The 13,263-nt window shown below is 56.9% G+C and overlaps 1 protein-coding gene across 3 annotated transcripts in view; it reads right to left on the minus strand.

Annotated features, from left to right (window-relative positions):
* Window positions 1-5,303: 5,303 nt before the first annotated feature.
* The window catches only part of CNTFR (ciliary neurotrophic factor receptor), a 212,554-nt gene continuing 204,594 nt past the window's right edge, over window positions 5,304-13,263 (minus strand). For 2 of the 3 annotated variants that reach the window (XM_054186256.1, XM_054186257.1), the window contains 3 exons: window positions 8,296-8,476; window positions 6,461-6,605; window positions 5,304-5,862 (listed from right to left, as the gene is read on the minus strand). In XM_054186256.1, the coding sequence (XP_054042231.1) occupies window position 5,862; window positions 6,461-6,605; window positions 8,296-8,476 (327 nt within the window). In that variant the 3' untranslated portion in view covers window positions 5,304-5,861. Of the gene's footprint in view, window positions 5,863-6,459; window positions 6,606-8,295; window positions 8,477-13,263 lie in introns of those variants that run through there. The other variant, XM_054186258.1, reaches the window with a different exon arrangement.

The following is a 13,263-nucleotide window of genomic DNA, read 5'->3' on the forward strand; positions in this document are numbered from 1 at the left end:
GAACCAATATGTTATTTTTTCTTCCCTAACCGATCTTTATGGACAAGATGAGGGTTTAGTTCTGGCTCAGATCAAAGTTGAATGCCTTCTTGGGGACTTGGAGTTGTCAGCCATCTCCTGACCATGACCTGGCCCTGCATCTGGGGGCCGGGCTTCTCTGGGGTGAGTCTGCGGGCTGGAGGTTTGGGACACATCCAGGCTGTCACACATTCCCAGTGTGACCCTGAATGTCACCTCCTGGGACTGTGTCTCCTTCCCTGTCTGATGGTGCTTTATGGCGGTGACTGTCTCCATGGGGTGATTCAGATGTGAGTCGGTGACTCTGCTGGGGTTTGTGTCCACCGGGTGTGAGGAACAGGGAAACCTCCCCTAAGGATATGGGAATGTCCCAGTCCAGCCTTGGACAAAACTGAGACCTCTGGAAGATGCTGCCAGCTGGCAGGAGGGCAAGACCTCAACCTTGTGGCACTTTGTCACCCATGGGAAAAGCTCCTCTCTGCACCACCTGGTTGCACGAGGGGCTGATTTCCAGCCTGCAGAACAGGCGCCTTGACAGCAGGCTGGTGGCTGGGCAGGGACAGGCTGTCTCACACCTTCAAACCACCCCTTCCATCCCGGGAGGGGGAAACCTTCCCTGAGACTATATGACACTGCCTTCTTGAGAAGCAGTCCAAGTCCCTGTTGGCCATGACCCCTTGGTCTGTCCTCCCCCAAGCTGCTGTAGGAGACCTGAGAACAGCCCCTGATCACTCCTGGCAGGGCGTAGGAAGCATGCTGCTCTCTCCCAGCACTTAGCAGCTTCCCTGGGAACCATGCAGGAAAGAAGAAGAGGGAGCCCAGACTTCTGGGAGACACTTTCATTTCATGCCTAAGCCACTACTCTGCTGCTCAGCCACACAGCTCCATTAAGTCCCCTCCTGGCTGTCTTCTTTCCATCAATCATCCCATCTCCGTGAGCAGCCCAGACACCGGATCCGGGTTATAAATAAGACAATCAATCAGCGATGCTATTAGATAAACAGAGTGGCAGAAGCCAAATTAATGCTTGGCTTTTTCTTGAAAGGGAGGAAAAAAAGAGTCAATTGCTTATTAGGGGACCCTGGTGTGGTCTGTTCTGCGTGCTGCAGCTGAGCCGGGTTGGCTGCACTCAGCTGCCGTGTGTGTGTGTTCAGGGAGGCTTGGGATGCTGTGAGCAGATGGTCCATGTGGGCCACCCTGGCCAGAGCAGGCAGGGGACTGGGGCAGATCGGAGGTGGGCAGAGAGGTCACAGGACTGGGGAGGCGATGGGGAGCTGGGAAGGCAGTGGTGGGTGCTGCCCATCCAGCCATAGCGCAACTGGGGGGACGAGGAGGTGTCGGAGCTGGTCTGGTGAGGAGGGAGGGCATGAGGCTGCAGGCAGAGGTGTCTGGGATCCAGGGACACAGTGCCAGGGCAGAGGCTGAGCCTTTCAGAATGGACATGAGGAGAGTCACTGCTTTGAAGCTCTTCAAAAAACAGACGGCCTCTTCTGGAGAGGCATCAAGTCCAGATCTGGAGCCACCAAGGAATAAGATGGTCCAAGGTTGTCCTTTTCAGTCTGCTGTGACCATCTGTCACCTCTTACTGCTACAAGCCTCTGCCCTACAGAATTGTGGGGACACCCTGGGCTGTTGTTACCCCAAGGGACCTCACCTGCAGCTCTGTCTGATTCTCTGTGTGGTGGTGGCTGAATCAGTCAAAGCTCCTGAGCTCGTTCCTGCACCACTGTTAGTAGGCAGGATCCTTTCCTCGTAGTGGGACCCTGGTGTCTGAGCCATCCCTCTTGCCACTGGGGAAGAAAGTCCTGGAGGAAGGCTATAACCTGCCAATGGCATCCAGTGCTACATCTCTGTAGAAGTGATGTAGGTGCTTTCTGAACCAATACCCCTTGGTCTGGGATGGGATCTTGTATTTTGCTGGACTTGACACCATTACAGGTTGAGGACCAGGGGAATCTGGGCTCCTCCAACTCTAGCTGACTCCATTTGTAATTTCACCCGTCTCAGATGCTGGTCTTTATGCTCTCACCCTGGGAGCCACCTTTCCACCAGCTCCTGCTGCTCTTGCATCCACCCCTCCCTGTTGTTGTGATGGAGGAGGACGTTTGCCCCTTGGGGACCAGAGCTAGCCCTGTGCAAATAAACAGCAGCTCTCCCCTGCCAGCTGGCTTGATGGATCCCACCTGCCATTTCCATCTAGCTCGGTGGGATGCTCTCATGCCTGGGCCTGGCTGCGCAGCAATCAGTGTGATTTCTTGGCAGCCCAGCCTGCCTCCACACCGCTCTGCCTCCCCGCTCTCACCTGGGACTGTCGAATGCTCTGCCAGAGCCCAGGCGCAGAGCACCTGGCTCCTGCTGCTCCACCAAAGCTTGGTGCCCCATTGAAGCCTGGTGACACTGTGCTGCCAATCTAATTTGTGGTAAATAAGATGCTTGTTACCACCTGGGGGCTCCAGGCTCCTGGCATGCTGGTGTGGGAGCAGGGAGCTTCTCCAGCCATTGGGTCATGCAGGATGAGATCTCTGCTGGCACCTGCCGCAGGGAAGGATGCAGGAGGTGCAGTGATTTGGACCCGCTTCGCTGCTCAGCCCATCACTCAAGCAAGGGGGCTTTCTGCTTCCTACGAGGCCTCGTGGCCAGGAAATAGCTCCTGCTTTCCAACCGCACTTTTGATCCCTCTTGCAGAGCCTGGGGAGCTCAGCGCAAGGCTGCTCTCGCATCAGCAATGGCTGAAAACAACACCTAAGGTGGGATTTACTGCCACATATGTGCTGGGAAGATGCAGGGACCCGTTGCGCACAGCTGATGTATTGGATTTCAGGTTATGTGATGCACAGGTCTCTCTGAGTGCTGTAATTCCCTCTTTCTTCCTGTATGGATTTATACTGCTAAGTGGATGGATTTTCTGCTTGGCAGGGATGCTCCTCTGGGACCTTCCCCAGTTAGAAACATCTCTGCACATCTGTACGTAATATTGCTGGGGCACTTCATGAGTGGGCTTTTACGACACCCCTTGCTTTATGGACTGCTGCTTAAGCTGGCCAGGCACCGTGGAGGGGCTGATGAACGGCATCCCGGAGCCGGCATCAGGCTTCGTGCCAGCTCCAGGTGTCGCAGGGTGCCTGGGGCTGTGTGCGAAAGCCACTGCTCTCGGGTGACTTCTCATACAGCTGCCCTGGGCAGTGGGAGCAGGTCCCTGAAACAGCTTGAGAGGGACAGGTTTCCTCTGCTTAATAACCTGAGACAGCATGGCTCCGGATCAGGCATGGAGATCCTGGGTGGAGATGAAGGCAATCTGTCTGTCTGGGATGCTTCCCCCAGGCAAGGGCTGGGCCTGACATTTCCATCTCTGCTAAGAGCTGTTCCTTCCCCCTGCCCCAAAGAGCCATCTGCTATGGTAGATTACCCTGGCTTTTAGCGCTGTGAATCCATAATTAGTGCATAATTAATTACCAGATGTTTTTAACACTAATGAAACATTAATAAATGACGGAGGCATGTTGTCTGGTAATGGAACATTAACCAGCGAACCAAGCCAGCACACGGGGCAGTGCTGCTGCCAGCACGGCCGAGCTGGAGGCTGCATGGGACTAAGCTCTCCTTTAATAAAGCCCCGGCATGGTGAAAGTCATAGCAAGTGCCCGGTGGGAGCTAGCGACCCTCTTGGTGTTGCCTTCAGGCTTTGCAGAGCAGGGCTGTGGCTACTTCACCTCCATCCACCCATCCACCCATCCACCCATCTATCCATCCACCCACCCATCCACCCATCCACTCACCCATCCACCCACCCATCCATTTCCCAGCTGGCAAGACGCTGCTAGGACACTGAGCAGGCAATTTTCTTTAAAAAAAACAAGCTTTTTTTCCCCCTGGGATGAACTGTGGCTTGATGACATCTCTGCTCCAGTTGGTGCTCACAAGCAAGGTACGTGGGGAGAGGCCAGACCCCGGCACAGCCTGCTTTGCTGTGCTCGTCGCCCCCCGCGCCATGTCCCTGCGAGCCCTGCCCTGTTGGAAGTTTAATTTGGAGCATCTGAGACAGTGGCATTTTCCTAACGTGAAATTATTAATCAGACAAGGAAAGTGCATTAATTGGGATGACATGTCATCTCCATCCTTCACGCTGAAGCGGGGTGCAGGCAGGTCTCCATCCTCCTGCCTGCCTGAGAAGTGTCAGGGGGCGGACAGAGCTTGGGGACACATGGGATCTCCTAAAGGCCTATGAATGGGGACATGTGGCACCTTCCCGTCACATTGCAGGTGCCACATAGGGTAGTGATAACCACCCCCTTTACATCACTAGTGATTTCCAGAGGTGAGCATCCCCCTTGCACCTTCTTGGGGTGTCCTGAAGCCCAGATTTTGGGCCTTCCCACCGCCTGGGGAGATTACATTATGGGCTCAAGCCCCACGTCAGGCTCTAGAGTGCCTGTCCCCCCCCCCACTGCCATCCCCACATCCTCCCCATCACAGCCAGCACCATGCACGGGAGCGAGCAGCCAAACCCACCCACTCCAGCCGGAGGGGAAATAACACCCAGAGCTGCCAGTCATCATGAAATGATCATTTAATGAAGACAGTCTCTCCTGGTGCATGTGTGTGTGTGTGTGTGTGCGTTGTCTCTGTGTGAGCTTTGTTTTATCCCCTCTATTACTTTTTTTTTGATTCTTTTTTTTTTTTATATATATACATCTATAAAAAATTCAAATACAGCATGTCAACAGTGGGAATACTAGGACGTACGGTATTAAATACTGCGCTTGGGTCCAGGCAGGGGCAAGAGGAGGTGTCTTTACAAAACAGGGCTTGGGGCAGGATTGGGAGGAGAGCAGAGCAGGCACGGGGACAGCCGGGGACAGCGGCGGGGCGGGGGGGGGGGCATGGGGGGGGACAGCAGGGGAGAGGTCTGCAGGGCTCCAGCTCTAAAGGCAACAGCAGAACTATTCTGCTTTTGTTGGAGAATGAGACAAACGTCAACGGGGGTGATTCCCTGTATCCAACGTGGTTAAAAGTTTGGGGGTGATGTGGGAATGGGGTTGGGGATGGCAAAGCTCCGGCTGGGTGCTGGGGGGGGAGCCGGAGGGGCAGCTCTCGAGGTGCTCAGCAAGAGCAAGGGGGGTTTCATCGGTGTTTCATTTCCCTTTTTTTCACCAATTAAAACCCTGCCAGCTCCCTGCTCCGCATCACACTTGTGAAAGCCACCGGTTCTTCCTTCCATCGTCCCCTCGAAGGGGACCAAAAGACACCCACCCCCCCACCCCACCCCCCTCCCCACCCCGCTCCCACCAGTGCACCCCTCCAGCTTCGCCACGCGGGTCAAGAGCTCGGGGGAGCGAGTCCGGTCCTTGGGAGACCCCCTTCTGCCGTAGGGGGTTACACAGCTGGGAGCATCATTCCCCTCGCCACCACCCCCATTTTCATATCCCCTTTTCTCGGTGCGCCGTCACGCTCCCTGTCACCCGGGTGGGCGGTGGGGCGGCGGGCACGTCTTTGGCGTGGGGGGGTTAGCTGTATGAGCGGGGTCCTCGGCTGCGGCGGGGTGCCCGGGCTCGCTTCACCTTGCTGGGGAAAGGGGGACGGGAATTAGGGGAGCGGGGACGGGGGAAGGACAAGTGCGTCTCCTCGCTCCGGGCTGGGAGGGGATTTCACGGCTCCCCAGGGGACGGCGGCGGCTCTGTCCTCCTCCGAAGCGATGGCGAGAAGCGTGATACGTCCTCAACGTGTGCAAAATCGAAGAGATAAGAGACTCAACCCGGGAGGGGGGTGGCGGGGTGGGGGGCGGTGGCGGCGGTGGGCGGTGGGAGGGCGTCTGCGCTGGGCTGCGACGGATGGACAGACGGGGATCTGCAAGCGGGGAGGAGAGGGGTCAGCGGTCCGGCTCAGGAATCAGCCATGGCCGGCCACCGAGGGGACACACAGGGAAACTCACCCCTTTTTCCACAGGGAAATTCACCCCTTCCCAGAACCCAGGTGCCCCAACCCGTCACCTCCACCTCCCAGAGACGGACCCTGCCCAAGGACATTTTTGAGAGGTATCTTTGAATTTTCTGATCCTGGACAATTTTGCATCCGTCACTATGCAAAGACCTTAGATTTCCCCGTGGTTTCTTTGCCTTTTAAAAAATTACCAGCGGGGATGGGGGAGGTCTGCTGACAAAGAGGCATCGAAGACCAACCCCTTTGCAGGCTTTGTGGAAAATGTTTGAAAAGCCATTTTTGAGATCTCCACTGGAACACCCAATCTGGAAAAGCAGCCAGATTTGGTGCATTTAGAAAAAACTGCAAGAAAAACCCAAATGGCCTATTCCCAATGCCCTTCACCCACAGCCTGGTTGGAGCATCCTCTTCCCAGCCACGCTGGAGCCCCTGGGGTCCACATATCCCTGCCTCCTCCCATCACCCACACCCCATCTCTCACGCCTCCAGTTTGGGAGATACTCACTAAATAAAGAGGACACCATAGGCAGCCAAGACCAGTCCAGCTGTCCAACACACTGCCACGGCCCCGCTGCCCACCACAGCCCCCTTGTCGCAGATCTTGGTGGTGGGGGGCGGCATGAAAGAGGAGGTGCTAGCGCTCGTTGTCTCTGTGGGGAGGGAGAGCGGGATGGCGAGGGGAGCCAGGGTGCCCCAGGATGTGTCCAATTGGAGCAGTCCCCTTCCCCTGCCAGTGGGGACATGGTACCGTCTCATCCCCAAACTGCCTCTCTCACTGCCATGCCGTGCCATGCCAGGGCTGAGCCAGGGGGTTGGGATGATGACCCAGGGGATAGTGCGGGCCATGAGACTTTCCCTACTCTAATACTGGGCCTCCTGCTCAGAAGATGGTGGCACCACCAGGTGGACATCCCTCCCGGACCCATCCTGCCCAGCTAGGCTGCCCTCTGCATCAGCTCTGTGGGAATTTTGGCTAAGAGGTCATGATGACATGGCCACAGGCACTCAGCAGGAGAGCTTCCCCCGCCCAGGGAATGCCCTAGACATGGCTGTGGATGCTGGGCTGGCTTGCAGAGCTTGTCCTCAGCTGTATGGGACAAGATGGGATGTCTGTCCCCATGAAGGGCTGCAGGATTGCAGGGAGAGCCTGGATGGGCAGTCAGGCTGGGACAGCTTCAGTCACATCTAGAGTGTCCCAGAGTGCCTGTGACCAGACAGCGCTGGAGGGGGGATGCTGGGGCCCACAAGGGTCTGTCTTAGCATCTTTCAGACCCCACGGAGGTGTCACAGTGAGGCTCAGCCCCGGAGCCGGGATGACCCACATCACCCCTGCACTGCTGCAGCCACCTGCAATGCACAGGGACGTGTCTGAGAGGGACACGCATGTGCGGGACATGCATGTGCCTGCACAGGGAGCAGGCAGGTGCCGTTTGAAGTGGTATATGCATTTAGCACGATGCAGGCAGGGGTAGAAGCAGACCTCAAGCCCTGACACAGGCACAGTGTGCCGGCACTCCTCGAGGGGGTTTACCCTGCTGGGATGAGGGGCTGCAAATCCCTGGTGCTGCCTGAATCCCCGGGTGCTCTTACTGGGCTTGGAAGGTGGGGGGCACTGAGCATCCCCCCCTCCCCACACACAAATCTGGCCAGCTGACACACGTGTCCCCACAGAGAAGCCTGGTCACTGCCTGCCCGCACTTCCCCCCGCCCCGCAGCCGGTGCCAGCCAGGGGAACCGGCGCAGGGTCCGCTCCAGCCCTTCTGGGAAACGGAGGGCTGATAACGCCCATTTGGACACAGTCCCAGCTCTTTCCTAGAAACAGAGGCTTGTTAACTTCGTGGCTTTTATTTCCAATTGGCGTCGCTCCGAGCCATTTTGTGCGGGGTTGGGGGTGTGGAGGGGGTAGGACTGGAGAGGGAGGGCTGGAGGGGGGCAGCGCTCCAGGTAATAATAATAGTAGTAATAAAAATAAAATAATAGTATAATAAAAGAATAAATAAAATTAAAAATAATAAAATAAAATGATAATTATGATGATGATAATAATAATAATAATACCGCCCCAGCTTCATTGTCACACCCCAAGCATCCTGGCGAGAAGAATGCTGGAGCCAGGTTTGCTGCCAGCACCCCTCGGGCCATGGTTGCACCTGCTGGCCATGGGTGGGGGGCAAAGTGTAGGGTGAAGGGCTACAGCCCCCCTGGGTGCTGGGGGGGGAATCTCCTTGGCTGGGGATGAAACTCGCATGAAGCTGGATAGGGGGGGACCCTCAGCCAGGACTCCTGGGTGCCCCCCCGCTGCGGGCACAGCCTGTTTGTAGTGGGAGGGGGGGCTCTCACCTGTGGCCTGGGCCTCCGTGGTGAGATGCTTGGGCTCCTCTGTCCAGGGGGTGGCATGGACGGCCACGCTCCAGTCACTCCACGTGCCAATGTCATTGTCTTTGGCCGCCACCTGGATGATGTACTCCTTGCCAGCATAGGCGTCCGTGATGGTGTGGGATGTCCCATCCGACAGCTCGACCTGAGGGCAGCAGCGGAGAGGGGAGGGCAGTCAGAGGAACCCCCCATCGCTGAGAGGTGTAAAACGATCAGCGTGTTTAGCTCGGCTAGAGGATGATGACATGACTTTCTCAGCACGTTGGGAATTGCTGGGGGTTTTGGGCAGAGGCATGAGCCCAGGAGAGGGATGCAGGGGGATAATTCTCCAGCAGCAGCTAAGCCAAAGGTCTGCTGAGACCCCCATCCCACTCCCAAACTTGTGGTGCTGGAGCAGAGAGGCTTCCTCTAGAGGTCACCAGAAACTAGCAGATGTGCAGGCAGGCTCTGCTCAGATATGTCAGGGCTTTCTGGGCATCACTGCCAGTGCTGGGAGGAGGCTTCCCCACCAGCACACATCTGGCCACCCTGCTCCTGTGCCTGCTGGCGTCCCACCGACTTGGCTTGCATCCCGCTGGCTGGGCACTTGTCAAGGATCAAGCTGTGTCCAGCCATCTTTCCAAGGAAAATTCCCTCTGTCCTGTTGTCACTGCTGTCTGGGCCACGGGAGGTCCTGCTGGTCCTCCTGGGGATGCAGCTGCTGGTGCAATGGTTTAACCCCGGACCCTGTCCACACCTTCTGGGGATCTCTGAATCACTTGGAGCATGGCTCAAGAACTGGGGGATGTGGGTGCTCAGCAGAAATACATCCCCTTTGCATGACCACCAGTGAGCAACGTGCCTGGCTGACAGAGGAGGGGGGCTCGCCACCCAACTGACCTTCCATGGATGGAGCCAGCCTTGGCCTCGGGGTCCTGTGGGTACAGAGGGGACCAGGGCAGGACCATCCTACAGAGGCTGCGTGGGAGCTCGCCTTCCACCCAGTCTGTGAGGCTGAGGACCAACACACTGCCAGCTTCATTCCCTCCCTGTGCTGCCTGTGCATGGAATGGGGGGGACACATGGGGCACCCCTTGTCCTTCCCCCATGGCCTGGCTGACACAAACCACCTTCTCTCCAGACACATGTTGATAATAAAGATGCTGGGGCGGGGGAGGGGGATGATGGATGTTACAAGTGCTGGTGCCCAGCCAGGGGCTGATGCTTGGGCAGAAGGAGCGGCACTTCACGTGTGGGAAGACGTTCATGGTGCAACCCAGGTGGGGGTCCTCCACATCTCCCCAGACACCCAGGAGAAGGTCAGGCACAGGATCCCACTGCCCTGGGGAGCACCAACAGCTGAATTTTATTAAGAACTCAGTTCAACAGCAGGAGCAAGATGGAGCTGAAAACTTCTGCCTGATCCTTGATCACATCCCGAAACCCAAAGGGAGAAAAGCTGCACCATCGGGGTGCCCGGCGGTACCTGGGTGGGACGAGGCTGCTGGCACTGTGGCTTTACACTGGCAGGGATGGCGTGCACACCAAGGATGCTGTGATGGCCTGGCCATCGGCCAAGGTGGCTAATCTCATCACTGCGCTGCTTGCAGGGCTAGCTGAAAAGCAGCTGAAAACTCACCCTGAGAAAGACCTAGCCCTTTTCCAGTGTCCCCAGTACAGCACGTGCAACACCCCAGCACAGATTTAATCCTTCTGGCACGCAAGCTGCTGCCCATCAGCCTTTCACAGTTGCTCTGGGGGTTCCCTACCAGGGAGGGGGACACATTTTCTTTCTTGCTCCAGGTGAGAATCTCTCCTTCCCTATTCCCTCTCCCAGGGCCGCATCCAGCCTGCCACTCAGCGCAGCGGGACCCTTGGGGTCTGCACTCCAGCTGCTCATGCTGCCCATCCCAAGCCTGCAGGAGCCCCACATCTGGAGCACATCTGGAGGCAGGCCTGGCCAGTATCCCCCCGCACCAGCCGTTGGGGAGCAAATGGCCTCCTGTTGCCCATGAGGCGTGAAGCTGCTACCAAACCTCGTCAGGGGAGCGGTGCCGAGAGAGGCAAGCATCTGTCTCATGGCTGCAGATTTTGGGGCTGGATGGAGGGAGGCTGAGTCCTGCCCCTCCTCGCACCACCGTCTCAGGGCTGCCACCCACGGCCCCGGGGGGACCCAAACAGGCGATGCCGGTGGTTTCACTGCAGGGCTTGTGCAAAGTTGAGACATGCCTGAGCCATAAACTCCCATTAGTCAAAGCACTGGGATGACTGGTGCCTGAGTCCATCACTACCAACCAGGGGATGACTTCCCACTGTGCCATGGGTCTCACCATGGGGTTTGACCTGTTGGTATTGGGGCAGCTACTTGGGGTGCCCACCAAGGGGGTCTGAGCTCAGAGCCTGGCTGGCTGGAGGCTGGCATGGGGGGCAGATGAGCCCAGCGAGGATCTGTGCAGGGTCTCCCTGAGTTTCCCGCACACCAAAGAGACTGAGAGCCAGCCCTGGGGTCTCAAGTGCCACCTCTTGTCCAGATAACGGGGTAACGCTTAGAGCAGTCCTGTTTAGTAGCTCGCAGGTCCCTAGCACAGTCTGTGCCAGGGGAGTAGCTGCTCCCATCCTGCAGGAAAACGTTTTTTGTCCATTTCACTTATGGGACAGGTGAAAAGTGAACTACTGTGAGGTCTGGGCAGAAGGGAGGATGGGGAAAAAAGATGAAGAGGATGTTCAAGTGAGCATCTGGTGAGAGCCCACCTGGAGTGCTGCATCCAGCCCTGGAGCCCTCAGCACAAGAAGGACATGGACCTGTTGGAGCGGGTCCAGAGGAGGGCCAGTAAGATGATCCAAGGGCTGGAGCACCTCTGCTATAAGGACAGGCTGAGAGAGTTGGTGTTGTTCAGCCTGGAGAAGAGAAGGCTCTGGGGACACCCTATTGTGGCCTTTCAGTACCTAAAGGGGTCTTATAAGAAAGATGGGGACAAACTTTTTAGCAAGGCCTGTTGCAACAGGACAAGGGAAAATGATTTTAAACTAAGAGGGCAGATTCTGACTAGATATAAAACAGACATTTTTTTTACGCTGGGGGTGGTGAAACACTGGCCCAGGTTGCCCAGAGAGGTGGTAGATGCCCCATCCCTGAAACCATTCAAGATCAGATTGGAGGGGGCTCTGAGCAACCTGATGTAGTTGAAGAGGTCCTTAGTCATTGCAGGGGGGTTGGACTAGATGACCTTTAAAGGTCCTCCCAACCCAAACTATTCTATGATTCTATTGCAGACCCTCCTGAAGGCACAGCTGTGCATCCTCCAGCCTGTGGAGGGTCCTGGCTGAGACCTATCCCACCAACCCCATGCAGCTCCGGCCTTCCTCAGCCCAGGACCAAAACCCAAGCTGGATCAGGGTCCTCAGAGGTGGTGGGCTCTTGGAACCCACTGCTGCACCCAGCAGAGCTGAGCAGCCTTGTGGCACGGTGAGGCTGTCCCTGCCACCCAGACCCGGGGGTTCATGCCTCTGCCACAGGCGCCGGTGACTGCTCTCAGGCATGCTGCTTGTGGGCACTGCGGGACGAGATGCTTGTGCAGCATGGTGCACACCACACGGTGGGGACCCACCTGGGTGGGATCAGCCCAGAACTCTTGGGTGACATCCACCAATTCAGATGGCAATGCCAAGGTGATCAAGCTCAATTAATCCATGATGACAACTAAATTAAATGAAACCTCGCTGGGTGAGCTGCCAGCCCTCGGCAAGCTTATTTCTCCTGGCTTGGCCTGTGCTGGGCTCGGGGTGCCTTGGAATCAGGGAAAGGGCACAGAGCTCAGAAAGATGCTGGGCTTATCCGGACAGTGTGTGGGTCTCTCTAGGTCTTTCATCATCCTCCAAGCCCCACGGCTATTCTCCAAGCCCCACTGCAAGCTGGCTGCAGGCAGACCAGCCCCACTGAGGTCCCACTGGCCTGGCCAGGCTGCTGCTTCATATGGGGTGTTTTCTCCAGCCCAAAGAGTCCTCCTGTCTAAGTGCTTCCCCTTGGGAGCAATTCCTGCCTCTCCCCAACCACAGCCAGCCTCCAGCTGAGTGTCCACTCAGCGGACCAAACGCTCCCTTGTGTGGGGGAAGATGTTCCCCCAGGACTCAGGCTGGAGGACCTGGAGGACCTCCGTTGTAGGACCTGGGATGATGCTGCCCTAAGCTGCTCTTTCGACAGCAGACAAAAAAAGAAGGCATAGACCACAGCATCCATCTCTCCCCACACATACGATGTCTGCATGCAGGACTTCTGAGCTGGGCAGCCGGCGGACACATCCAACATTTGCTGTGGTGGGTGAGAAAGCCCCTGCGTGGGTGCCCGTGGCTCAGCACAGCAGTGCAGCAGCAGATGGGAAAGCACACGGTCACCAGGTCCGACTGGGAGACAGGGAGAGTCGGGGGAAGGGGCACAACATGGGGGAGGTCGTGGGGGGATGGATGGACACACAGCATCAAAGGCAGAGGGAGAAATTCCTTAATCCGAGTCCCCGCCACACAGAGACAAAAGTTGGAGGAAGGCTGCGCATGGTAATTTTTTTGGCCAGGGGGTCTGCGTGTCGCTGCCTGCCTTTGTGCACCTGCCAAAAGTCACTCCGGCTGGCTGTGAAGCGCTGCCCAGATTAATGAGGGATCAGTAGCCAGTGCAATGCAGAGCTATTAGCATTGCAAAAAAAAAAAAAAAAAAAGAGAGAGAGAGAAATGAAAAAAAGCCCTTGAACCCAGTAATTCAGCCGACAGCTTGCTTAGGACAGCGTGGGCTGGGATCTCATTCCCTGCTGTGGCCAAATACCCCCATCAGCCTGCTGGGAAAGATCACAGGCTGCCAAGGGATGGCCAGTGCCCACCCACAGCCCTGAGCACCAGGATGAGCCTGGGAACCAGTGCCACCTTGATGGAATGGGGACAGACACCCAGGGCAGGTGGAGGGGA

The sequence above is a fragment of the Rissa tridactyla genome, chromosome Z (genome assembly GCF_028500815.1).
Source record: "Rissa tridactyla isolate bRisTri1 chromosome Z, bRisTri1.patW.cur.20221130, whole genome shotgun sequence".
In the NCBI taxonomy this organism is placed as follows: domain Eukaryota; kingdom Metazoa; phylum Chordata; class Aves; order Charadriiformes; family Laridae; genus Rissa; species Rissa tridactyla.